At 45.9% G+C, this 27701-nt stretch overlaps 2 protein-coding genes across 5 annotated transcripts in view; one reads left to right on the plus strand and one right to left on the minus strand.

The window, feature by feature from the left end:
• Window positions 1-139: 139 nt before the first annotated feature.
• On the minus strand, window positions 140-22204 carry Vps26b (VPS26 retromer complex component B). Its single transcript, XM_021171429.3, has 6 exons — window positions 21432-22204; window positions 11571-11727; window positions 7698-7862; window positions 5073-5248; window positions 2778-2920; window positions 140-2381 (listed from the first exon to the last, which is right to left on the minus strand). Exons 1-6 carry the CDS (start codon window positions 21652-21654, stop codon window positions 2235-2237), a joined length of 1011 nt encoding a protein of 336 aa, XP_021027088.1. The 5' UTR covers window positions 21655-22204; the 3' UTR covers window positions 140-2234.
• A 9-nt stretch (window positions 22205-22213) lies between these two features.
• The window catches only part of Ncapd3 (non-SMC condensin II complex subunit D3), a 63585-nt gene continuing 58097 nt past the window's right edge, over window positions 22214-27701 (plus strand). For 2 of the 4 annotated variants that reach the window (XM_029481307.2, XM_021171882.3), the window contains exon 1: window positions 22215-22851. In XM_029481307.2, coding sequence (XP_029337167.1) covers window positions 22791-22851 — 61 coding nt within the window. In that variant the 5' untranslated portion in view covers window positions 22215-22790. Of the gene's footprint in view, window positions 22852-27701 lie in introns of all 4 variants that reach the window. The other 2 variants (XR_015048918.1, XM_085844499.1) reach the window with 2 other exon arrangements.

Raw genomic sequence — 27701 nt, forward strand, 5'->3', positions numbered from 1 at the left:
TGGGCCATGTTTGCCTATAATGGGTGTTTAGTACAGTGCTCGTTACTGTTTACCATCCACTGGAAAAGAAGGCAGTGTTAAAGGCATGCTGCATACTGTGTCAGAGATGAGACAGTGTTAAGAAGGAAAGACCACAGAATCTGGTGGATCACGGGCACAATGCCTCCAAAGCCATAGGGCTTCCTTTAATTAGAGACATCATTAAAACAAATGTTCTTTTAAAATACAGCCATTGAAAAGACAACACATTAAGAAACATGTAAACACTGCAGCTTCTTAATTACAAGTTGCACTGCTTGGTTTAGTACCTATGCACTCCAGGTTCGGGAACCTTAAAGGATGGGGATGGGAACCTTCCCATACTTTCACAGTTGGCAGAGAAAAGAGAACGGGGAGGGGGGCAGAGGCAGAGAAAACATACTTGGCTTGTGCACAGCTCCTGAGAGAAACAGCATATTCTACCTTCTAGTTCTCCCAGAAGAAAGGCTTATGATATTAGCAAAGTTGGAAAATGATTTTGTGTTGTCGGCTGGGAGGCAGAGAAATTGACAAATGCTTTTTAATGAGATATTAAAAGGAGGCACAGCAGAGTCTAGTCTCATATCCTGAAAAGGGCAAGAGCCCAGAACCCAACTCCCTCATATGCTAGGGCCCAGCCTTGATAGCCAAGGACAGCTGGATGGGTGAACCTGTTCCCATGGGGATTGTATGTCACACCTAAACCTGGGGTTGGGCATGGAGAAAACTTTACTTTCCTCAGCTGTGGTACATCCAACGGCCCGCCCTGTCAAAGCCAGAGATTGCAAAAGTCCCATTTTCTACATGAACTGAAAGATGACACAGGAAAAAATCCTTTACTTTCCAAATTACAAAGAACACAGACCAGCGAACACTACTTGTTGAACATCAGGTCCGCTTGATCTTTCTAAGACAGGGGAGGGCAGCCAACAGGAGATGGTAATTCTAGTCATTTCCAGACAAGGTAGAAAGACAGTCAACCCCTTTTCTACTTGCAGGCCAAGCACAGAGCAGGAGGAAGAACTGCCTCTTCTCTAGTATAACAACATCCACCACAGTTGTCCTATTTTGCTTTTAAATTCAAAACAAAACAAAATAGTGGTCCTAAACTTGAGTCAGTGAATTGGTGAAGATAGAGGTCATTTGGCAAGCAGAATTACTCTAGTCACACAGGCAGAGCCCTGTGCAGAGGTCCTTCCTCCCCTAATTTGTAGATGGTGGGATGAAAGGGTTTGGGTGGGAGTAAGGACAAAACTTATACATGCTTGAAACAAAGCCCAGTTCCAGAAGTCAAGCAGAAGACAAGGAGCATGACAAACTGCTTTAGGAGGCAAGTGGAGCCCAGCCTCTTCTAGGATCTAGGCTAAAGGAAACAGACCCTCTGCTTAGGGCTTGTTGGATAACTTAAAATAATTCCCTACAACAACCCAGACATTGGGTTGCCAAGTGGAGTCATGTGGTGAAGGCAGACAGTTGCCTTGCCTGATGTTTCTTTTTCCCCTTCAGGAGACCTAGCTCAGTCCCTTGCCATCCATGTGTGACACCGCATCAGGGCTTCTCTGTGCCTGTTTCTCACAAGTAAGAGGACAGTCAGACACAGACCCTTCCTTAGGCTTCTGCTCCTGTATAGTTCCTGACAAGCTAGAGAAGATGGAGAAGAGAAGTGTCTGGTCCCAGTAGTGAGAGGCCAGAGGTGACTGTAGAAACTCGAGAGCACCACGTCCCGGACACCCAGAGAGGTAGCTTCCTGATCTTGAGTGTTCTTCCAACTTAGATGAGACAGGCCCAACCACTTCTGTCACTATCTCAGAACAGTCACAGGGAGTATAAGACATAAGCCCTGGTGGCAGGGACACACTCAGCTTCTGTATCAGGAAGCCCAGAGAACCTGGAGCCAAGGATGTGTGCTCTCAACTCTGCTTTAAGGCTTGAGACAGCCTTGACACACAGCTCATTCCCAAGGAAGAGATTAGCTTCCAGAATGTTTCCTCTCTTTATCCCTACCTAAGGCTGCAGAATCCCGGGGAGACTGCTGCCCAACCCAAGCCCCTTAGGTTCTTCAGAGAAAAAAATTTAAGTAAAAAACATGATTTGTTTCCAAGGTTGCAAGTAACAGCCAGTTGAACCTCACACCATCCTCCCCCTCCCGCAGTGGCTGGTATTTGGCAGATGGGGGTTCTGTGGTGGAAGCCCAGCAACTTCTTGGCCCCAGGGGCCTACTGCCTGCTGTTGTTGTCAGACAGTTGACCAGGGGTCCGCACCTCACCCAGGGAGGTTGTGCCCTCGAAGCGCTGTGAGGCAATGGCTGCCTGGTGGGACATGCTCTTCCGTACGATGTCACCCTTCCGCCACAACACCACTTCCTACAGAGTTGGAAGAAGGGGCAATACGGTACTTGAGAGAGGCTCGGGGATGCTTTTCTCAGGGGTTCCCACCTTGGTCCCAGGGAATCTCCACCAAGAATAACCTCCTTTGTTCATCTCTCACCAAAGCACTGGCTGCTAATACCCAAGCCCCTGTGTGAGCCACAAGAGTGGGGTTAGGCCTGAGAAAGCAGCTCCTGGGTATCAACTGGGAATTTGCACTCCTGCTGGAGGGGCCAAGGTAGTCTATGTTGCTACTTCTTAATAAAGTAACAAGGATAAAGGCTTGACTTTCTTTTAGCATTTTGTTTTAAGTATTAAGAAGGCCCTCTGTGGGAACGGTGGCCTTCCTGTGTTGTGCCCACGGGGACGCAGGGTCCTGGAGGAGGCACCCACCTGCTGCTTGAAGTAGCGCCGTTCCTCCTCATCTATCAGCACCAAGTTGAGGTAATAGCGCACAGAGAACTTCTTATTTATGTCGCGCATGGTGGGTGTGAGCTCATACCCTGCCAGGAAGAGCCTGATGGGGATGGACTCACCTGTAAGGGGAGAGGCAAAGATGAGGGCAAGGGACACAAGAGGCACCAAGATGCACCGCACTGTCCTACAGCACCCACTCTGGCCGCAGCAGGTCAGACTCCAGCTGAGCAAGGCAAGGGACACGGAGCAAAGGCTTCTGCCCTTTGAGGTGTTACACCTGGCTTCTCAGTAGTTTCCTGGAGTAAATAAGATTATCCAGCCCCATTCCAGTGTGTATGCTTTCTGAACATACCCTCCCATTGCAGAAAGCAGTGAAAGCCGCAGAACAGCACAGAGAAACCATTAGGCACCAAGGTGCAATGTGCCTTGTTTGATGGGGGCCGGGTGGGGGGAAGCCTTGTTGAATTGAAATGTGATCTTTATATAGTTCTGCCTGGCTTTGAACTTTGCACAGCAATCCCCACCCCCAACTCCCGTCAGCCTTCCAAGTGCTGGAATTAGAGGTGTGACCCAATAAGTCAGTTAAAGTACTGGGTTTCTTTTTCTTTAAAAACTTTTTCTGCCGGGCGTGGTGGCGCACTCCTTTAATCCCAGCACTCGGGAGGCAGAGGCAGGCAGATTTCTGAGTTCGAGGCCAGCCTGGTCTACAAAGTGAGTTCCAGGACAGCCAGGGCTACACAGAAAAACCCTGTCTCAAAAAACCAAAACCAAAACCCAAACCATGTATGCTCAGCTATCTGGGGCAGCCAGAAGAAAGCTGGAGTTATTCTGATTATTATTATTATTAGCTACCTGATTTGAGTGCTAGGCCCCAAACTCATGTCTCTACCGAAGCAGTAAGTGCTCCTAACCACGGAGCTATCTCTCCAACAGTATCCCTCCCTTGAAACTGGTCAATTTATGCCGCAGCATGCATCTCCACTGCAGTAGTGATCTGCAGTAGAGTGGCCTAAAAATGGATGAGGACAACTCATCCTGGACCCTGTTCTCAGTCGCCAGTTTACTTCTGAATGCATCGGAAGCTTTCACTTGGAGACCAGAGAATCCAGGGACACATTTTATAGGTCCTAGCACAGCCTAACGAGGAACAAAATGAGGGCAGCTATTCTACTGAGAAAGGCCAACCTCAAGCTAAATATAAATGAACCTTTAATTATCTGCTCTTCTGGGCCCCATTTCACTATACAGCAGAAATGACAGTTGCCTCTACTTGCACAACTGGTCAAAATGGAACATCAGAGTTAAGACAGCTGGGCTCCAACACTGTCAAGGGTCTGACAGAGTAAACACTTAAGAATCTGTTGTCTCCAGTGCTATGTAATGCCCAGTGTGACATCTTCCTTCCTCGTGGAACACCCACTGGGAATGTACTACCACGCACTTCAAAGGGAAATGAGACCACCTTCATCTCAGTTGCTACAAAGCCAATGACAAATGTAAATGACTGCTATTTGCCCATTCCCAGGAACCACCCAGATTCCCAAACAGCAATGAGCTTTCAGCCTACTCATCCTAGGGACCCTGTGCTGCTCAAGGAGGATCAGCCGTGGTTTCTGGTGTTGTCTGAAGCTCTTGGAGCATGGGCCAGCAATCTAGTAGTGCACTCTCACGGCACCGAAATGAGTTCCTAGCGTGAATCCCTTTACTGTAGCTAGAACTGAGCAATGAAAATGACTAGGGTGCATGGTCCTCTTGCCCTCCACCACAAAACATATCCAAATGTCCAAAGGAAAGAGAAATTCCATATTCAAATAAATCTTAAAACAGTTTTCAGTTTTTGTTTTGATATGCAGGGTCACATGCAGGAGGAGTTTAAGTCGGCCTTAACCTCTCTAGCCAAGGATGAGGTTGAACTCCTGGTCCTCCTGCCTCCACCCACCAAAGGGGTGAGATAGCCGGCATGTGCAGGCAGGCCACCTGAGATGGAACCCTAAGTATATATAAAAGGTCAGTGTGGGGCTGTCGGAGCTATAGATGGGGTAGGAAGCTGCAGCTCCACGGACTCAGCTCTTCCCCCCCTTTCCCGCCTGAGTGCTGGGACCTCCCATGCAGTCCATACCAACCGGGGCTACAAGGAAGACCTTGTCTCAAAAAATAAATAGATAAAATAAAAAAGAGATTTTACTTCAAAATTTGAGCCCTTTCCCAATGCTGAGACTGAGCACATGGTCTGAGAGCAAAGTGACAGTGGCCCTAGGCCAGGAGGCTCACCTCGGACCGGCGCCCCGTCCATGATCTCATACTTCGCTATTGTGTCGTTCTCGTGGTACACATTGGGACCCGTGCCTGTTGTCTCTCGTTTGATGATGTCTATTTCCATGTGCTTGATCTTGATTCTCACCAGCAGGAAGTATATCTTCCCTACAATGACATCTTTCAAGTGGTATCTGAAGAAGAGAAGGTACGGGAGGAAGATGGTGGTGGAGTGGCTAGCCCCTCTGTGTTTCAGCATGGAGCACGCTATCTCGGATGCCCCTGTTGGTGACAGGGATAATGGACGTGTATGCTCAACCTCACTATGGGAACAGTTTCCTGATACAAGCTTATTGGAATCTGTGTGACTTTCTTCTTCCACATCTTGCTCAAAAGAGATAAATTTTATTTCAACAACTAATATCTGTTTGTCTTCTCTATCTCCACAGGATGCACCTTTACTTTTGTTTTGTTTTACAAAACAGGGTTTCTCTGTTCAACAGGGTTCTCCTGGCTGGCATAGTACTCACTTCGTGGACCAGGCTAGCCTCCAACCCGTCTCTGCCTCCTGAGTGCTGGGATTAAAGTTGTGCACCACCTTGCCCAACTGTATCGTTAATATTTTTTAATGTATGTACGTGCTTTTCTAAGGTATTAGGCCAGTCTGACAAGCACAGGAAAAGTCTTTTCCTTCCACTTTACTCTCCATACAATGCCTTCAGGGAACTACGCCTTAACAGTTCCCAGAAAATAGTTTGCCTCAGGCTAGACAGTCCAGGCAGAAGCAGAAGAACAAAACAAGTGACTCTCCCTCTGCATGGCTGCCTGCTCTCTAGGCTCTGCTAGCATGACTTATGCTTCTTAGCTACTAAGAATTTAGTCATATTGAGAAACACTTTCTAACCTTCCTGTCTTTCTCTGTGGGCTAGCCAATGGTGCTGCTAGGCTGTATATACAGAGCCCTGTATCGGGGTGCCCGAAAGACAGCACACTCTTCAAGCTGAAGCTAGGACTCAGCATGAGACCCTTGGCAGGGACTTCAGAACTGGGCCTCCTGTCCTGGCAAGTGGGAAAAAAGAAGTTGGAAGACTCAGTCATTCAACTGAATGAGAGAGAGTTCAAATAGGCAATTCCTAGTTTCCAGGCTTTTGTTACCCACTGTTCCAACACTGTTGCATACAGTCCACAGGAAATGCTGCAGACTATGAATAGGTGACTCCACGCATGCAGACAACACAGGGGGCCACCAGCAGCCTTTCCTGGGGATATTTATAGACCATGCTTGGATGCTAAGGTTTTCTATACTCTTATAAATGAAGCATTCATTCATTTACTACAATGAAACTTTACACAGGAACACACCCATATAAGAAACATATTTCTTGTTCCCTTACAGTACAGCCTATTATACAAGGAGAGGCAAAGACTAGGAGTATCTATCCCTGCCTGCATGTAACTGACTGTGAAACACCTTTTTTGTTTTTTGTTTTTCAGAAAACTGCTGACTAGTGGCTTTTACAGATAGCACTGCTGCTAGGTGCCTCCTTGATCAGAGGGTTGGGGGTTAACAAACAGGACCAAGCTGAGTAAGAAGACTGCAAGGGAGGGTGGGGCTCCTTCCTAGCACTTATTCCCTAACCAACAGGTGGGCCAGGCCAAGCAGGAATGGCTCTAGGTCACAATGGTCATTTTATTGGGGCCTCCCTAGGTTCCAAGTCAGGGAAGATAGAAACATGTCACTTTGTTTCACAGTTGTTCTTGGAGTCAAGTTATGCTCCTGGTTTAAAAATTGTCCCCATCAGGCACAGTAGCACGTGCCTGTAATCCGAGCACTTTTGAGATAAGAATGGGATCGAAAGTTTGAGGCCAGCCTGGTCTATGTAGCTGAGTCTTTCTCTTGTTCCTAAACCCTTAGTACGTGACCTGGCTCTCCTTGATGCCTAGCCTGCGGTTGGTAGCCCGCCTGGGGAAGGCCACTGTAGTAAGGAGAGTAATGGAAGACTTAGAAGATGATGCTCCCAGTTTTGGATTGATCTCCAAATACTTTCAGGAACAGATTACATTCAAAAATGTATGGCTGCCAGAAATTTCTGCGCCTTACAAACAATTAAATATTTTGATGTTCTAATAGTAAACACAAATTAAAACACAGCTTTCCAACTTGGCAGGTAAAAGTTATTTTAAGACATTTATAAAAATACATCAGGTATTCTGTACTGTAACTCATTTTGGTTCAGGAAGGAAGCAGGCCATTGCCGGTGCATGGTTTCCTCGCTTTAATTTCTAAGGCAGGGAGGAAAAAAAATGACAGCGGCATTGTATTCCATGGTTGTTCTCAGCCATGGAAGGAAGGAAGGAGCTTTATCTAGCATCCAAAACAAACAACCTAAAAGTACTTTAGCTTGACTGTGAAAGGCATCTGTGTTTGTTTACAGATGTGATCGTAAATAATTTAATATACTGACCTATGAAGTTTCTATTTCCTGGCCAATCTATCTCTAACTAGCCTAACATCTAGTGTACTATTTTTGTGGTCTCCCCCAGCAGCACATTATGATGAGGCTCTCAGGAGACACTCAAGTCAAGATTTCTCTTAAACTCCATACATAGCAATCACACAAGCTTGGGTCTCAGGATACTTACTTGGATTTGTTATACTCAAATTCAATGTGCAGGCAGTCCTCAATGCCAACTTCCATCTTGATGGATGAGTTCAGCTCGGGGTATGTGCTAAGTGTGTGAACTACAATGTCCATCTCTTTAACAACATCATTGAGGCGGCGGCTGATGGTGGCTCGAAGGAAATAGCTGTAAGAGATGGCGTCATCCTCCGTGAATCCCTCCAGTCTCTAGATGCTGCAGAGGTGCCACACCAAAGCAGCTCACCTCAGAGAACCCCACAGTTAGTAATGTTTAACCCTTGACACTTCATATCCCTTTGAGAATTTATGGGCACTTTTCTTAGAAAAAAATTATATATATGCACAGACTTCTGCAATTACAATTTTAGGCAGATCAAAGCCTTTCTTCAAAATCCTGTTGGGAGCTCATGACTGACTGTGAACTAAGAACCTTGTCTTAGTAAAAGTGGTTTCTTTACTTTCTACTCCAACAGCATGGTTTTTATGTCCCCTACCACTCACTGTTTAGTATCTAACTCCTGGCTATTTAGGCACAGAGATCTAACCCACACACTTACATGCCTCTCCACTAAACAATAGCTGATCAATACAAGTGAGGAGCAGGAAATGGAGAAACCAAGCCACGCATTCACTTCAGTTGTCTTTCTTAGCTTGGCCTCTGCTGGCATGGGAAAAGTATAATAAAATCTCAAGAGAAGCTGTGGTAGTTTGAATATCCTTGGCCCACGAGAAGTGACACTAGTAAGAGGTGTGGCCTTGTTGGAGGAAGGGCATCACTATGTGGGTGAGCTCTGAAGCTCCACCCAGTGCCAAAGCCTCTGCTCCTGGCTTCCTTTGGAGCTCACAGCTAACTGAAGCTCACAATCTGGAGGGAAATAAACAACAAAAAAAATCAAGACAGGGAAAGAGTAATTCAAAAACTATGATTCAGGTTTATGAGTATAAAAGTGACTTCACGTAACACAACAAAGTAGCAAAGAAATCTCTGATTTCATCAGAGGAGGCAGTTTCAGGGTAGGGCATAGATATGAAAGAAGATATGTAAGTGGACCCTAAAGGTTTAACAGCCCATCAGCACTGCCTTCTCCAGCATCCCAGTCCCCTGGATATAATAGTATACAGACCCCCTGAGAGGCGACGAATCCCCTTAGTTATAGTTTCTTCTGAGTCATCCTCTGATAGTCCAGTGCCTGTTAAGCACTATTGGAACGCTAACAGCCCTGCAAGTGAGCCACATCAAGGGCATATGCAGCTGCCAGCTCTGTGGGGCACCGGCGGCTTCCAGGCAGTGCTGCTCGGTCTCAGATCCGTCTCGCTGCCTGTAGAAGACTGCACTTTACTAAAGATTCAAGTCAAGCTTTCTAATTCTTTTCTGCTTTATGCTGCTTTTATTTGGGGCCTAAGCACATCTTTGCCCCTCACAGAGACTTTCTGTCACAGACGGTCCTCCACACCTCCAAAAAAACAAAACAAAAACCACTGTTTTGCTTCAACACAGCTAAGAGGAGGAGGGGAAAGGACTGAGATCCTGATCCACTGGTATGCCACTGACTGAACATAGTTTTGCTGTTGCAAAGTGTGTTTGAGACAGGGTTTCACTATATAGCTCTGGGTGGTCTGTAAGACCAGGCTGGCCTCAAACATAGTGATCCATCTGCCTCTGTTTCCCAAATGCACAGACCACCATGTTTGACTGAATGTAGCCTTTTTTTTTTTTTTTTTTTTTTTTTGAGATAGGGTCTCAAAATTAGCCCTGCCTGGCCTGAAGTCACAGAGATTGCCTCAAGGCATGTGCCACCATGACTGCTGTGTTAGATTCTCTGTTGCAGACTCAGTGTTCAGTTATTTGGGATCTTCTACTGAATTAAACGGCTGGATCACCGTGATTCTGTTTAAATATGTCTGTGTGTTGTTGAGGACTGAGCCAGTGCCTCATATTAATTTGTCAAATCTGTGCATATGCGACTCCACACTGAGCTACACTTTGAGCCCTCGCTTGCTTGCTTGCTTGTTTTTGAGGAGCCACCCTATTGTTTCACGTTCTTCCTACCATACCTTTCTACATAAAAAGCACTAAGGCAAATAACTAGGTAGGGGTGGGAATTACCAAGCATGGTGGCTTGCCCTTCTCCCCAGTTCCCTCTGCCTTGCTAAAAAAATAAAAAACCCTTAGATACATTCCTAAAGCGAGCCACCAAGGTCTATTCCCACATTTGACCAGTTCCTCCTCCTGAGGCTGACCACCAAGGTCCACATATCAAAGTATTAAAATCCAGCATTCAAAAGCTCCCTTTGGCTGCCCTATTAAACATGCACAAAGAAAATTAAACACCTCATCCTAACACGGGTTTCCTCTTGTACCTTTATAAATTGCCATTTGCCTATGGGCCACTTCTCTCTTCTCTATCCAGAGGCAGTTCTTTGTCCCCTGGGACAAATACCCCTGACCCCTTCCCTGTTCCCTTTGCCCTCTCCCTCTTCCTCCGTCTCTTATTCCCTGTCCTTTGACCCTCTGAGGCAAATGAATCTCCTTTGTGCTAAGAACTTGGTCTTGGGGGTCACTGATCACTCCAGTGACAGACACCTGTAATCCAAGTACTTGGGAGGTTGAGGCAGGGGGACTGAGAGTTTGAAGTCAGCCTACAGTACATAACAAGAGCTTGTGTTGAGCTTTTTTTTTTTTCTTTTTTCTTTTAAAGCATAGTCAAACTAAGTGAGTGCTAGATAACCCTCACTGGTACTTCCTCCAGAGTGACAGGCTGAATCACTATCTTTAGTGGGAATCTGGTGCAAATATTTCAAAGAGTCTATGAACAGCTCTGATGGGTGGAGGGAAACTGGGAGAAAGAAAAGGGAATGTTGGTATTGCTGCAGTCTTCACCATCCTAGACCCAGGCTAGCAGATGGAGAAAACAAGTTGAGCTTGTGAGATCAAGACTTGGGGTCAGGTGATCAGATGACAGGAGAGTCTGCTGTATCCCAGTGATGCCACATAATCTATGCGTCTAGAGCTGCTGTGGGTTTTTATTTTCTACTACAAGAGGCCCAGGCATCTCTCTCCTTCCTCAGTTTCCAAGACTACAGTAGTAAGAATAATGTCAGATCTCCCTAGGCACATTAGCTTTTGGTTCAGGACCCCTAGAATGGGTCCCAGATGATGTACTGCTAGGCAAGTGAACACTAAGACAAAGGCTCAGCCCTGTGTCCAATTTTCAAAGACTGTTATACTCTGCAACATTTTTAAAGACTTCTGTTGTACATGGAAACATTGTTTTCTTATCTCTTCCAAAAGATGGAGAAGGCAGATCTAGAAGTTAGAATCCTAAACTTATCTATTTTCTAAATACTTTTAAGTTACAGAATCCAAAATAGCATTGATGTTCTGTAGGAGAGCTAGATTGGAAGGAGTCAATTCCCCTGGAAACCAAGCTGGGGTGTCTGCCAGCAGCCACCTCACAAATGAAAGCCAATCTCTGAATTTTCAAAAGAATTTTAAGAAATGGTTCTCAAAAAAAATCTATTATTTAAATTATATAAACTTACAAATAAACAACTTAGCTAAGAAGGCAGTATATTCTAAAATCACTTTGCTTCGTCCTCATTTCCCTAACTCTGTGAGGCACTTGGTCTTGAGGGACTCCGTGTGATGGTAACAGTAAGGTCAGGTGGCTGCGTTCAGGTTTGAGGGCTGCCATGGGAAGTTCAGTCAGCAGGCTTTCCCCAAGGGAGCCCAGTGGTAACACGGACTAGCACACTGAAGCTACCCGTGCTCTTCCTTAGTTGCTGCACAGAGACCTTTAAAAGCCATAGAGCTTCAGACCCTGCCCCTGTGAGACAGGACCAGGACCCCAACAGAAACAGCAGAGACACTTACCGGAGCTTCACATTCTGCCCTGTGTAGGATTCATACGGCTTTTCCACATGGGTGAACTCAAAGTCGAAGGCCTGCGATTGGGTGATCTCTCCTGGCCGAGCAAGGTCCTTCACCAAAGACACAAACTCATGGTGGTTCCCACGGTCATAGTAGAGTTCTGGAAGGACAACAAAACCTTTTACATGAACCTGCATGGACCTAGAGAGGGCACTGCAGGCGGGGGGCACTGTTCTCTTCTGAAGGCCTCAAGCCAGACTGGTGGCCTTGTTCTGGGCTCTCTTCTTTTCCCCAGAAACCAGCCCCTCCAATGGCTTCCTCATACACATGACTTCCCAAAGATGCCTTCCTGTGTTTGTTTGTCTGAGACAAAGTGTTACCATATTGCCTGGGTTGGCTACTCATTTCCTAGCACCCACATGGTAGCACACAGCCATCTGTAACTAGACAGTGGTTCAGTGTCCTTGCCTGACCTCTATAGGCACCAGGCATGTATGTGGTGCACATATATGCATGTAGGCAAAATACTCATATATCTCAAATAAAGAAACCTTAAAAATAAATAAATAAATAAATAAATGCCAATGTGATGCTTCGGGCCATTGCTCCTGTTAGCAATCCGCTAACTATGCACCAATAAAGGTAAGAAAATTCTGAGAACAGCTATGTTCAAAAGAATGTATCAAAAGAGGGGCCCAGGGGAAGACCCTGGGGAAGGGGAGGATAGGGCCCACGTCTGGTCAGTTTCCTGTGCTCTGGGCAGGCGGACGAAGGCATGGGAGGGGGGAGGCTATCGGACACTTTCCACTCAGCCCTGGGTAGGCATAGCCTCTGGCCCACTCAACTGGGGGGGGGGGTGGTGGAGAAGGGGCAGCCCCCAACCTGGGGGCCCCAGGGCCACACCCTGTAGCCCCAGGGTTATAGGAGAGAGGGATGAGGGAAAAGGTTCCCAACACTGACCAGAATGCACAGCGGATCTTGATGGAGCAGAGACTCTCTATGGTTTAAGAGCTTTATTATAGAAATGCAGGGAGAAAGAGAGAAGGCAGAAAGAGAGAGAGAGAGAGAGAGAGAGAGAGAGAGAGAGAGAGAAGTCTAGAGAAAAAGAGGGAGAGAAGAGAGGAAAGAAGACAAAGAGGGGAGAAGTGGGAGAGAGGGGGAGAGTGAGAGGTAAGAGAACAAAAGAGTGGGAGTAAGAGAGCAAGGTGGGGGCTGAACAGCCCTTTTATGGTCTTTACTGTTGCTAGATAACTGGGGAGGAGTTTAGCCTGAAGATCAGAAGCTTGGGCCATTGCTAACATGACTACTGACCATGCTTCTCTTGTGGGGGCTGTGGGGGCCGTAACTAAGGCAGGGGCCAGAGTTCCAGGAGCATGAGGGAACGCCTACCGTGTCATGAAGGTGAATTATGACTATCGGGGTACAGACCTCAGCTCAACTGGAGACCAGCCTGCAATTCCTCAAAATTCCTGACTTCTGCAGCATATGCATGGTTACTTCATTATATCATCCTTACAATAATCCTGCAAGATGAGTAGATCAGGCTTTCTAATCCCACAGTCTAGTTTGGCCCAGAATTCACTGGGCTAGCACAGGCTGGCACAGGCTAGCCTCAAACTCACAGCAATCCTTCTGTCTTATCCTCCCAAATTCTGGGACTATGACGTGAGCCCATGCCCAGCTGGTATTTCTTCACGAAAGCTCATGTTATCACCAGACCTATATTATTTTATGTCTTTTGTATTCTACAACTTAAAATTTTTTATTATATAAGACAAAATATTGTATATATGATATACAATATTCAGTATATATACAATATATATCATGCATATATATATATATGTATATGTAACAATATATACAAGAATTAAGTTGTTAAGTTGATATGTACATGGTTTTTTTTTCTACTTTGGACTGAAGGCAACTTAAAGATGAAGCCCATGGCTCCAGCTTCCTGGACCCTAGATGGAAGTACTGAAGTCTGCCTGTTATGATACATAGCCCCATGATAGCTCAAGTGTCATCCCTCAAATATCCTTGAGTTCAAGCACTGTGCTAAGCTATACCCCACAGGAGGGAGATGAACCGGGACAATGGAGCAGCTGGTTGAAAGACAAGTCCACTGTCTTTCAAGCGTGGTCCTCGTTCTCAGCATCTCTGGGGCATCATCATTTCTCTCTTTCTCAGGGGTGATGTGACTGCTCAGAGCAGTGTACTTGCTCTGGGTCGAGCTCCAACAGTATAAGATCTGAAGACTTCATTGGGATCAAAACCTTACTGGGCTCAAGAAACCAGATACTCTGCCTTTCTAGACCCACTGCAGTCTTCAACCCTGTCCTACTGCTGGGAAGACCACGTCCTGACAAAGAGAAACAATCTCAGCTGTTAATCTTAACCTGACTGCAAAATCCCCGCAACACTCCATGCTCATCCCATGGGAACTTTTCCATAGCTTGGGGGCGTTTGGAAGCAGAGTGGGCTGTTGGAAGGTTTACCTAACTTGAGCTAAGGGTATAGTTTGGTGGTTGAGTACTTGTCTGTCATGCGTGAGGTGGCCCTGTGTTTGACACCAGCATTAGGGAGAGAGAAAGACAGATAACTGCTTTTTGAGTTTTGTTTACTTTTTTGTTTAGTTTTGGTATGCCTTTCTTTCTGTCTGTCTTTCATGAATATGGTAATAGTACAGATAATTCCACTCTAGTGACACCATTTCCATACAAATTTACAGTGTATCCTGTGGTTAATATACATGGCTTATTTCCTACCTAGTTATATTTTGATCAATGTTTTTTTGTTGTTGTTGTTGGTTTGGTTTGGTGTGCTTTTTGATACAGTGTCTCTCTGTAGCAACAGCTGTCCTGGAACTTGTCCTGGAACAAGACTAGGCTGGCCTTGAACTCACAGAGATCCACCTGCCACTGCCTTGAGTGCTAGGTATTAAAAACATGTGCCACCATGCCCGGTCATCAGTCTTTTATTACAAATAGCCTACTTCTTTGTCTAAAGATGAGGTGGCTGTGGCTGTCAGCAGTGGGTGGCATGAGTGGCACTGAGTGATAATCCACAAATCATTGGAGGGAGATGGCACTTCCAAACCCTGCAGGAGACAGTGAATAACCCAGTGACTAACTATGCTATTAGTAAAGTCAGGACATGCAAAGAAGGACAGGGCAAGACTAGGCAGGCCATCATCGGTCACAGGAAATCTTCCACTCAATCTTGCTACTCAGCCTGGTAAATGGTGCTGAGTCATGTGAGACCCGAACCCCTAACTTGGGAACCCTGTAGTCAGCTTCCAGGCATTGGAGTTTGGTCCAGTGAATTCATATAAGAAGCACATTGCCGTAATTTCCATAAACTTCCAGTGGAAAAACTGCAGCATAAAGGGGAAAGTGGAAAGAGAAGGAAGGAAACACACAAAAGCGACAATCATACAGCCCAAAGGCAACATGAGAAATAAGAAACAGAGATGGTTTCGAGTATGCTCGGACTGCAGTATTTAAGGATCCTAGCAAAGGTGCAGAAGTCCCTAGCCTGGCCCAGCAGGGGGCTCGGGTAGAAGACCTTTTCTGTATAGCATCCCATTCTCTCCAGTGCTTTTCTTCCTGTAACACACAGCCTCACTGCCTACAAGAAATTCCATGAGGGAACACTGTGGGCTGAGGAAAGCAAGAACGGCCTTTTGCTATTTTATTTTCTTAAGACAGGTCTTGCTACACAGCTTTAAAATGGGATCCTTCTCCTGGTTCATCCTCTCCATTGCTAAGAATACAGGTGTATGCCATCACATCTAGCTTGAAATGGCCTTTTTGATTTGTAATGCTATAAGCAGCTTGGAATGTGTCCGCAAACACTGCGGCCAAAGTGGCAGGATAGTAGCTTTACACTGCTATTTGCCAGAGGGCTGGTTTCATCTTGAATAAATTAAGGCAGAAAGTCCAAGTGTTCTAGCAAGAGCCTTATGCCCTAAAGAGAATATTTTAAAAATTTCCTCTCCCGCCCCAAAGCAACAGCTAGGGTCATCCCAAGCACCACAGCCCTTCAGCTGAGAGGGAGAAGCTCTACCCCTCACTGCATCCTTTTGATTTCCTTCAAGTAACTTCTGCATTAGTTTCCCTCTTCACTCAAAAAGAGGAAGTAATTTTTGCATTCAGGATGTTTTCATGGTAATACCTGTCACCAACTGCCAAAAAGGGAGTCTGCCACTGTAGAAGGAAATTGGGCCAACTTGACGTTCCATCCTGGGACTTGCTGCTGAGCTACCACCTCATACGGTCTGGGTCTCATGTTAGGCTTGGGAGAGACACAAAGCAGCAAGAGCTTCATTTTCATCTTACTTTCTGAGCCTCTGTTTGCGGACTATGTGATCAAGAGTCCTGCTTGCTAGAGCTGCATCCAGCTCCTGCCCCTGGCAGGAACAATGCAACCTCTGGGTTGTGCATGCGCAGTTCTGCTGTATGCAGATCTAAGCCCTGCTGACAACTTAGTAAGTCTGCCAGAATCAATCCAGTTAACCTCTGCATGCTTTTTCATTTGGTATTTCAAGAGTAAGTGAGCTAAGATAAAAGTCTCTGGAGTTGTTTTTTTGTTTTTATGTTTTTGTTTTTTTTAAGGACAAGGTTACTGGTATTGATGAGCTCATTAAACACTTTTTAAAAATTATCTATTTGGCTCTGGGGTATAAGGATATTTGTGTCCGTGTATCTCTGCAAGTTTGACCTTCTAATTATATTTATTTGTCTAACCCCATTAGCCTTCAAGGTTCCCAAGTCTGGCTTACACCTTTTATCAGTGTTTCCCAAAGGATTTCAGCAGGGGAATGGTCTCTTCTAGAACTGTGCACTAGTGCCCTCACTGCTCCTTGTATACTCCTTATCTTCCCAATCCTACCCAGTCTCACCTAGAAGACTTCCCTTACCACACGTTTACTGGCAGTGTCCCAATGGAGACTATGCTACCAGGAGAAGAGTGCTAGATACAGAGAGGACAGCAAAGCAGCTGAAAAACAGGATCACTAAAACAAGGCTCTACATTAAGAGCTAGGAAACGATTACTCGCTTGAAACAATATTCAAATTATAAGGCTGTGGAGCGCTTGCTGCAGGACCCAGTGCGCCACAGGTCTGGCATCCCCTCTTTTCAACAGGAAGAGGTGATCTCAACTTGAAATAGGAATATGATGGAAAAAAAAACGAAAAACATGTAAGCTGACATCAGATGTATTGCTCACATCCCAGATCCCTCAAGAAGATGCTGTTCCAAGACATGTGTGATGGCCAAGTACCACCTAAGTTCTCAGTGGGCTTGACTGCGAGAACGCCTAGCTAGCTCATTACTGTCTCCTACACAAGCATGTGCAGGAACCTAGCTGTTTGATCTAGACTGTCCCTTTCTTTCACTGAAATAATTCCAGGGGCTAAGGATGTAGTTCAGAGTTGAAATACTTGTCTGGCATAGCTGTGGTTTCTCAAGTTTGTTCCTGATTTCTAAAGAAGATAAAAAAAAAAAAAAAGAAAGAAAGAAAGAAAGAAAGAAAGAAAGAAAAGAAAAAAAAAAAAAAGAAAAGAAAAGAGAAAAAGAAAATCCAGAAAATAATTTCTGTAAAATCTTAGATCTGAACCAATAATATCCAGGTGACAAGTGATTAAGTAGCACCTTCTCTGTGCTAGCCACTGAAACTAGAGATTAACCACTGGACTAGTGATAGGATGGAGCTAGCCACTGAGACTAGAGATTAACCACTGGACTAGTGATGGAATGGAGGCAGTCTTTGGCCTTGGGGTAAGAAGGTAAGACAACTGAAAAAAACAAAACAAAATAAACACAACAATAATGAAGTCACAACCTGCTTGAAAAGAGATAACCTTGGAACTTAGAAGAACAGGAGAGGAAGCAATTAGCAAACTTTTGAAGAAAGAATACTAATTGGGTAGGTCATACTTTCCAGAAGAAAAAAAAGTTAAAATACAAGGGGAAGACACCAAAACTTTAGAAACTTAAGAGGTTTGCTTGTTTGTTTGTCAGTACTGGGGTTTGAAACCAGTGCTTCATGCAGAAGAAGATTTTTATTATTTGTTTACTTCATTTAAAAAAAGATTTATAGCTAGGCAATAGTGGTGCATACCTTTATTCCCAGCACTGGGAAGGCAGAGGCAGGTAGAGCTTTATGAGTTCAAGGCCAGCCTGATCAACAGAGCAAGTTCCAGGATAATCAGTGCTATACAGAAAAGCCCTGTCTTGAAAAAACAAAACAATACAAAAAAGATTTATTTCTTTATGTGTTTAGGTGTTTTGTCTACATGTATGTCTCTGTAACAGAAGAGAGTGTTGGATTCCATGGGACTAAAGTTATAAACTGCTGTAACATGTGGGTGCTGGGAACTGAACTCAAGACCTCTGGAAGAACAGTCAGTGCTTTCAACTAGTGAGCTACTTCTCCAGTCCCTATTTAGTTCATTTTTTAAAGATAAAGTTTCACTATGTAGCCCAGGTCGGCCTGGAACTCCTGATCCTTCTGCTTCAGTCTTCCAAGAGGTGTACTGACAGGTATGCACCACCATGCCTGACTAGAAGATATCTGAAGACGCTATCATCAGTGAAGAAGAAGTTAAAGAGAGACGTCTGGAAAGGCAGGCTGGGACAAGCTCCAGAAAGGAAATAAATATACTCCCTCTAAGGAGCTGGTAAAGAGCAAACAAACAAAACAGCTTTTAAGGAATCGACAACATGAGAATTGCCTCTTGGAAGTTCATCCTCACAGAAGATTATGAAGATATGGAAGAGATGTCAGAGCAGGTTATAGAGTTAGACACGGGACAATAGCTCCAACTCCTCCAAAACCCAAACAAACAAACAAACAAACATGCAACCTGTTTTATCAGGAAGGACAGAACTCAGTGATGGTAAGAAACTCTCCTGGCTGCAGCTACAGTTACCCATATAACCTGACCTTCTAACATGACAGAAGTCCCACCTACTTGATACATAGTCAAAGAATGCAACCAAGGAGAAAACCACAGAACCACAACTTCAACAAAGTTACCCACTGGTCTCCCTCTGGTGCCCCGGAGTCACTTTGTAATAACTGTCTTAGATGTATGACACAATATGTCATGCCCTGATTCTTTGGGGAAGTCACAAAGATAATAAAGAAACATGAAACTCAAGGAAAGTACTTTGTGCAAATAAGCTGGTATATCCTTAATAGCAATCAATTTTAGGAACAGAAAGAGTGGTAGGGAAAAGTAGAAAGAGAGATTTTTTATACCAATCATATCTAGAAAGGCTTTTCCTTTACTGCTTTGTTTCAAGACAGGGTCTTGCTGTGTAGCCAGACTAATCTTGAATTCCAGATCTTCCTGACTTACTTAACCCTTAGAGTCCTGACATTACAAGTATGTACCATCATGTCTGCTTAGAAACGTTTTTCTGAAAATATACTGCTTATAATTCTGTTTGGATCTATTACTATTCATTCTGTCATGTAACCATGGATAATGAATGTGAATGAACTTGAACTATATACTTTAAGCACCACACCCACTGCTACCTGTGTGAAAGCTCATGTGGCAGAAGTAAATGCTTTAAGGCAAATAGCTGAAAAATGTCCTCTGTAAAAGTCCACATGGCAAGCTAACTGGGGAGAACATAGGAAGCCTAGTGGGGAGCCTGAATCAGTGGCTGAAATTCAGTTTGTGAAATGGCAGTGACGACTCTCACCTCTATAAAGGAACCCTCTATCTGAGACATGAGACACAGCCTCCCAATCTCATAATTACCAGGTGACTTTAATATACTTGATTTACAGCTGACAAAGCTGAGTCCCCATCAGGTCAGAGTGCCAAGGTCCCAGGGAAAATTATCCCAAGAAGCAATAAAAGGTTTCAAGAAAATTCAGTAAGGTTATTACAATCTGGGAAGGAAGGAGTTAGGCAAGAGACCAGGTGGGGCAATTGCAGCAAACAGCCTCTTTAGCTACCTTGTATTTAAACTGAAAGAGACTTGGACATGCTTTCCTTCTAGAATGGCTCATTTCATACTGCCTGAGTGAGGCAGGGAAGCTTTTAAGTTATTCATAATCAGGGAGTTGATGGGATAGACAAAAACTAAAACACACCTATCTTTACTGGTATTACAGAGCAAAAGTACTGATGTAGTCACTTTAAAACTCCTACTTAAAATACCAATTCTCAGTAGGCAAGTACTGACTATTTCATATATTATGCTTAAATATAAAATGCTTTGGATGTATACAATCTGACCTGTGATTCTTTACAAGGAGTGACTCTATCCACCTTGGGGATACACAGCAACACCTCAAGGCATGACTGTGTGAGGGGATGCCCTGGTCTCTAGTTCAGGACAGACTGAAGATACAGCTAAGGGCCTGCGATAACAGTGATCTGGCTCCAAATATCAATTGACAGTGCTCCTGTCCTGCTGTCCAGCCAGAAGCAGGAGAGGAACCAGTGTGAAATTTACCCTTCACTCTCTGTTCTGGTACAGCAACAGCTCTTTCACATCCTGGCTTTAAAAAAAAAACAAAAAACAAAACAGCACCTTTATGATCATCCAGTCTTCAGATTTCATATTTTTAAATACCAGAAGGAAGAGGTTTAAGGCCACACAGTGGGTTGCAAAAATCTAGCTACCAGGACTCCTTTTCCCAGGGTTCCTCCTACCTTCTGTAAAAGGGGACAAACAGATGAGATGTATGCTCAACTCTTAGCATGTGAACTTAGCAAGCTTTCCCAAGGAAGTTGCTAAAATCAGTGTTCATATGTGCAGTACGGGATACAGGGTAGGGATTTTCTGATTGGTGCTCGTTATCCACAGGGCATACTGGTGACTTCATGATACGAATGTTTTATTTTTGAAGTACCCAAGCACTTTGATAACACAAAAGACTCCAAATACTTAGATTCGGTGACAAGCCAATCATGATGGGCAGCTCCCGAAATCTTTGTGGGGTTTTGTTTTATTTTGAAACAGGGTCTCACTATGTAATGGCAGCTGGCCTAGAACTCACTATGTGAACCAGGCTGGCCTTCAACTCAGAGATCTACCTGTCTCAGCCTCCCAAGTGCTGCAATTTAAGGCATGTGCCACCAAACTCCCCTCTCACCTGGCTCCCCAAATATTTTGTTTTACTACCTTCCCTTGTCTATCTAGTCCTATTAGAACTAACAATATTTGAAGGTGACTATTGAGCACTGCAAATTTTTGATCATTTAATTATAGTCTTTGCAGCATCACTTCTTTGACTTTAAGGAGAAAATCAGACAACTAAATACCAGCATGGTACTAGTTTGAGAAATAGAGGCAGGTTACAGGTATTCAAAACATGCACATGCAATGTAATACAGAATGGAGGTGAGATAGACGGAATTTATGAGCCCGGTATTTTAAAGGGGGAGGAGGGATGATGGATAGGTGGGTGGGGTCACTGCTTAACTTTGGATTGGATCTGACAGCTGTAGCTGTCAAACCCACCTGCAGGATACAGTCTACCACACTATGAAGCAAAGCTGGAAGCATACTGCAGAGACAATGGGGATACCCAAGCACCAGGTGAGCATCCGACCATACAGCAGAGGGCTCCCTACCCTATCTAGGCTGTCCCCACCTCCCCAGCAGCACGCTGTCACTTTTGGCACGGAAGAAGGTAATGAATGCATGGGGGAGTCGCCCACGGGCGGGACTCGTGGGTGAATCTCAGGCTTTAGATTACAGTTGAAAAGAACCTGTCGCAGGCCTCGCAGGAGCTGGGCACTGTAAATCTCTGCTCCCAGCCCGTCCCACACTCGATTCCAGGGGCAGGCTGACGTCCCGGTTTTGGGAAGGTCCCAGGGTATAGACTCACCGATCTGCCCAATGAACTCGATCTTGATGCCCTGGTGCTCTAGTCGCTTGTTGGGGTTCTTCAGAGATAGGCTCACTTTCCCCGAGACGGTTTCCCCGTCGTAGAAGAGGAAATATTTCTCCTTCTTCCCGTCCTCAGTCTTGTGCTCCGCTCGCTTCCTACTCTCCGCATCATTCAGCAAGATTTCCACCTCCACGCTCTGCCCGAAGCCGAAGAAGCTCATCTCCCCGCCTGGCCGCGCCGGTGTCGGCACAGACTGCTCCCTCCCTCCCAGGCACGAGCTGCCTTCGGGGAAGGCAGGCCGGAGGGCCGGCAGCGGGAACGCGCTGGACGCTGCACCGCAGCCCCGCTCGCTCTGAGCTGGGCGGTGGGCGATCGCCGATGGCCTGCGCCCCTGGGGTGAGGCAGGGCGGAGGAAGGAGGTCGGCTGCGGGTTGCGGCGCCCAGAGCAGCGATGCACCGGGAGGCCAGACACAGTACCTCCGCAGATCCTGGCGGTGCAGCGACGAGGGCCCTGGGAGGAAAGGCGCCAAGCACGCGCGTCTCGTCGCCCACCGGGTGGGGTCCAGCGCCCAGCAGCACACACAGAACTGCCTGGACTCCCGCGGCGTAACGCACCGAAGTGCTACGGCGGCGCCGGGCGGGGGAAGGGGCAGGAGAACTCCGGCCCGGATGCGAAGATGATGCCACGCGCACGCGCACGTCTCCTCTCCCCCGCCCCCCCTACCCCCTCCAGGCCGTCAAGGGGTGCGCTCATCTGCGCATGTGCAGTGCCAAAGGGCGCTTTGTTTACAAGGCGGCTCTGGCCTCTTTCCAGTAGAACTCGGGCCCAGATGTTCCGTGAAGTCCTAGCACTGCAAGTAACTCCTTGTAATATTCCGGTTGCATTTCTCTTCCTTCTTAGCCTGATAAACGCCAGGCTACTCTTCACATTCGAATACGAGCAACGCTTGCGTGCTGTCTGACGGGATGAGGTACCTTTCCCATGCACGCTCAGTGTCACCGGAAGGGGCAAAGGTGACCGCTACTACAGGAAGTATGCTGTCTCCACTAGCTTCTAGGTTCCCTGCTGTGTAAGAACGATAAGACGGTAAGAAAAACACTAGTGACGTCCTGACCCCAACATTAACTGGAATGCTAAGGGAAAAAAAAAAATCCCCGCCGGCCTTGTTTAACTTCCCGTCTTTGCCCCGCCCACTGATGCGCACGCAGTGGGCGACCCAGCCCATTGGCTTGGGTTACGAACACGGCTCAGCGCGGTGATTGGTTAATTGTAAGTCCCGAACGTTGTGACTGGTCAGCCAAAACGTCTCAGAGCGCGCGCGGGAGCGACAGCGAGCCGGTACGTCCACGGTCGGAATGGCGCTGCAGGATCTTGGAGAAGACTTGCAGCCTTGGTGTCCGCTGGGTCTCAGCCTCGGTGAGGAAACGCAGCCGCGAGTTCTGGGTTCGGGGCTTAGGGTGTTTTGCTCCGCCTAACGTATCTAAGCTTGCGTCTCGGTGCGGGTGGGGGGGGGGGGGGGAAGGAAGCCCTGGTCTCTGCATTGACCGTAAGCCCCAGGATTGTGGCAATCTGCCCGGGTGAAGGCCAGCCAAACGTACGGTGGGATCTGAGTCCAGACGAGGAATTGGTAGAAAAGAGAGCTAAACTGTTCTCGCATGCGGGAGGTCGAGGCTGGAGGATTGCCATGAGTTCAAGACCATCCTGGGCCACACAAATGAGTTTAAGCCAGTCTCAATAATAATAATAAAACAATAATAATAGGAGTGTCTCAGTAATAATAACAACAGCAGCAGCAACCTGAAAAGCTAATAATTGGCCTTTAATAGTGCTAGTGCATCCGTTTTCTCCATCTGTCACCTTTGTTCTGCCTAGTCTTGCTGGACTTCTTAAGTCTATTCCCCAGGTGGTTTTAAACGGACAATCTCAATGTTCAGGTTGATTTTTTTTTTTCTTAGAATTTGTGATCATAAATTCAGCAAGATGGTTCTTGTACCGGCTGGTTTTGTGTGTCAGCTTGACACGGGCTGGAGTTATCACAGAGAAAGGAGCCTCAGTTGGGAAAACGCCTCCATGAGACCCAGCTGTAAGGCATCTTTCCAATTAATGATCAAGTGGGGAGGTCCCCTTGTGAGTGGTGTCATCCCTGGGCTGGTAGTCTTGGTTGTATAAGAGAGCAGGCTGAGCAAGCCAGGGGAAGCAAGCCAGTAAGGAACATCCCTCCATGGCTTCTGCATCAGCTCCTGCTTTTTGACCTGCTTGAGTTCCAGTCCCGACTTTTGGTGATGAACAGCAGTGTGGAATTGTAAGCTGAATAAACCCTTTCCTCCCCAACTGCTTCTTGATCATGATGTTTTGTCCAGGAATAGAAACCCTGACTAAGACAGTTCTCTGGAAGACTTCATTAGATGTCCGAATGAAATCAAGATTCCCAAAGCCAGCTAGTTGAGCCAGTTAAATCACGAACTTGAGGGTTTTCCCTTTCATGCCTACTGCCCCCTCTTGTCCCTACAGCCAGGCTCCAGGCCCAAGCCCCCATAGCCAAGGAAGGCAATATCAGGATAATCCCTAACTGCTTTCTGATGCAGTCAGTCACTGTCTTCTGTGCACCCTGCATTGCCTCCTGTGAAGGTTCAGGCTTGCGTGTGTCAGCTCTTTGGTTCAGGCTTGCGTGTGTCAGCTCTTTGGGCCTTTCCTGCTTGTTTTCTAAATAGATGACCAGTCCATTGGCCTACCATATAAGAGGAGGTGTAGGAAGTCCTTTCTCCAAGCACAGCATGACATCAGAACCGTTGTGATTGTCCACAGGAGACTATTATAGAGGTAGACCCCTCTTAGATGTTCCTACACTCCCCTTTGCCCCTCCCAGCTGCCTCTGGTCCTGGGGAAGGGGATGTGCTCAGGTATGCAGGAGGTGAGGTAGCAGTATAGTGTTGTGGCATTCGCTTGTGCAGCTGTAGGGCTTTTAAGTAATGCAGCGACCTGACAGTCACCTAAGCTTCTGTAGGTAGCTCCAGCAAACAGATGCATTTGCTTTCCACGCTAGCTAGGTTTAGAATCTTTTCTTTGCTTGTTAATCCGTTATCTATCTGGCAGTCTGTGCCTAAGGCCAAACTGAAAGTGAGGCTAGCTTGGAGGAATCCTAGAGTGGTTGTCTTCCTCTCAGTCATCGGTTCCTGTTGTGGGTTGTCCTAATGTTTGAATTCTAATGTTAAATCTGATTCCTCAAGAGGTCATGCCCCCAAGCGGGAGTCAGTACTCTGCTGGTCTCAAGAGAACCTTCTCTCCATTTTAACTGGCTAGAGCCAGTGATTGGGCAGAGGAGGGAAAAGGTGGGATAGGAGATCTTTGAGAGTGGGGGCAGGTGGAAAGAAGAGAATGTGCGGGAAGAAGAGAAGACAGAAGAGGAGGAGGAAGCCATGATGGAGCAGAACTACATGGTCAGGAGAAACTAAAGGAACAAAGGGTCTCATAGCTGGGGAATAAGTTAGTTTAGTGTTAGTTCTGCCCAATCCAGATACATATCTTATAAATATAATAGCTAGATTGTGTGTTTTTATATGGGCTTATTGGGGTTAGAAATTACTGCAACAGTTCCCCATGTTGTGGCAACCCTGACCATAAAATTATTTTGCTACTTATTAACTGTAGTTTTTCTACTGTTATGAATCATGATGTAAATATGCACATGCAGGATATCTGTGGGCAACCCCTGAAAAAGGGTCGTTTAGCCCCCACAGGGGTCATGACCCGCAAGTTGAAAGTCACTGCTCTGTGTGCTATGGAGTGCAATGCCTTTTTGATGGAGTTCACCATGCAAACAGGCCTTAGAGATGGAAACACCCTGAGAATAGATAATGAACTAGAGAATATATTGCAGTCTTTCAAAACGGTACATAGGAAACTAGATTATAAGCCGGCTAAGGTGGCAGCTTTGTGGTCCTTGCAATTGAAGCAGAGCTATCCAGAACTGCATACAAGAGGAGTTGTAGTAGAAAAAGACTGTACCACTGCCCTGCACATCAGCTTACAAGCTGTCAGGAAATCTGGCGAAAGAATGATGGGAAGAAGACACTAGCTAGCTTCTTCAAACCGCAGTGAGGCATAAGGAGCAGAATACACATAACATCCTGGGATCAAAATCACAGAACCGGGGGCTGGAGAGATGGCTCAAGTGGTTAAGAGCACTAACTGCTCTTCCAGAGGTCCTGAGTTCAATTCCCAGCAACCACATGTTGACTCACAACCATCTGTAATGGGATCTGATGCCCTCTTCTGGTGTATCTGAAGACAGCTACAGTGTATTCATATACATAAAATAAATAAATAATTCTAAAAAAAAAAAAAAAAACAGCCGGGCAGTGGTGGCACACACCTTTAATCCCAGCACTTGGGAGGCAGAGGCAGGCGGATTTCTGAGTTTGAGGCCAGCTTGGTCTACAAAGTGAGTTCCAGGACAGCAGGGCTATACAGAGAAACCCTGTCTCGAAAAACAAAAAACAAAAAACCACAGAACCTGGGGGAAATATCTAAGAGGAGGGAGGGAATAAGGGAGATGAGATAAAAGATATTCCTCTGGTTTACTTTTTAGTACAGAAAAGGGAGGGGTTGGCCCATAATTCAGCATGAAAATGGAAGCCTTCGTACTGGCCTAGCAAAAGAAACAGGTAATTAGAGAATACACTGTCTCTAAACTGCAACAGTTGGGAAAGACTTAACTGTAAGAAATGAAAGAGTCTCTCACAGCCTGGCTCCTGAGGCTCTGGGTCATGGAGCAGATGGGATCATCCTGACTACCCTGAAGCATAGAAACAGACGTGTAACTGTTCCTCCCTCCTCAAGACAAGGCTGCATAACCGGAGGTATGCAGGGAAACAGTTCCTGACAGATGGGCTCATACAAACCAGTAGGCACACTTGGCTGACACTGGCCAAAACCTCCTTATCAGAACTGGAAGATGAAAGTACAGGAATTATTGAAAAACTTGGGCATCACAGAAGTGTATGGTGCTCAGATCTTCGGGCCATGTTCATGGGGGTGTTAAGGAGTTCATCAGAGACCTCAGGCCTGTTACGGGACTTCAGTGGCTTTGCTGGCCCCATAGTTAGGCGTGATTTTTCAGAGACAGGAGAGACTGCGGTAGGTCTTAATGACAGCCTAGCATATGCGCTGAACATCAGATATGAGAGGTGCTGCAACTTAGGCGTTTCAAGCTCCAGGTTGAAGTTGGGGGAATACAGATGACAGAGCCTATTAAGCTCACTGGAAAGCAAGTGTAAGATTGTGTCAGGAAGGCAAATTCAGCGCTCGGCCTTGGGAAGGCTGTAAGAGCAAGCTGACCACATTGAGGACAGTAGCACAAGTGGCAGAAGTTTGAGGTTGATCTAAGTGTAGGTACACTTGTGCTGCTGTGTACATCTTCCCCTTGCAGTAACTATGCAGGGAGTGGAATTGCTTGCCCAACTTGGGGCCTTTTCAGTAGCCATGTTTGACAGATGGAGAGATGTGCTACCCTTGAGACTGTCAGGTCGGGAAGCATTTGAGAGTTGGGCTATACTTTCCTGGGCCCAGGGCTGGCCTTCATACAACAGAACTTTCTCTGTTCTCTTCTGTCTGCTTTTCTACACGTGTTACCTTTGGCGTTAGAGATGCTTCAGTTAGGCAGCGGCAGTGGTGTTGTAGCTACCATTGGACATGTTTAACCTGCATAGGCCTTGGTTTCCTCATCTGTCAAATGTTTACAATATCTAACAGGATCTTTGTACTGTTGAGCTTCATCCTGGTGTAAAATACTTGATGAACAGCCACTAACACTGACTGACTTTCTCCACCCAGACTCCCTCTATGTTGACCGTTCTGTTTCCAGCCCCCTTTGCTCTTGTGCTTTGGGGCCCCATGCACTGCTGTGGTCTGTCCAGTTGAGAAGTCAGCCTCCCTACACCCTTCCACTCACTGCCAGTTAGGTTTCCTACCTACTCTTTAGTGTTGTGCAACACATCTATTACTGTGTTGACACAGTATTATAAACAATACATACATAGTTGTTTATTGAATGAGAGTTTTATAGCTGATACAATTTTTGGTATGTTATACACGTTATTTTTCACAAAAATTATATAGTGCTAATAACAAACAGATTAGCTATGTGTTAGTGGTCAAGTTAGCATGTTAGTGTGCTGTATGATGCAAAACTCTGTAGACTTTCTTCTGTTGGAGACTTTTTACAGTATTAAGGGATGTTGATCTTACAATCTAGGACTTAAAAAGGC

Source organism: Mus caroli, unplaced genomic scaffold, assembly GCF_978045245.1.
Source record: "Mus caroli unplaced genomic scaffold, Mus_caroli_1 scaffold_11, whole genome shotgun sequence".
In the NCBI taxonomy this organism is placed as follows: Eukaryota; Metazoa; Chordata; class Mammalia; order Rodentia; family Muridae; genus Mus; species Mus caroli.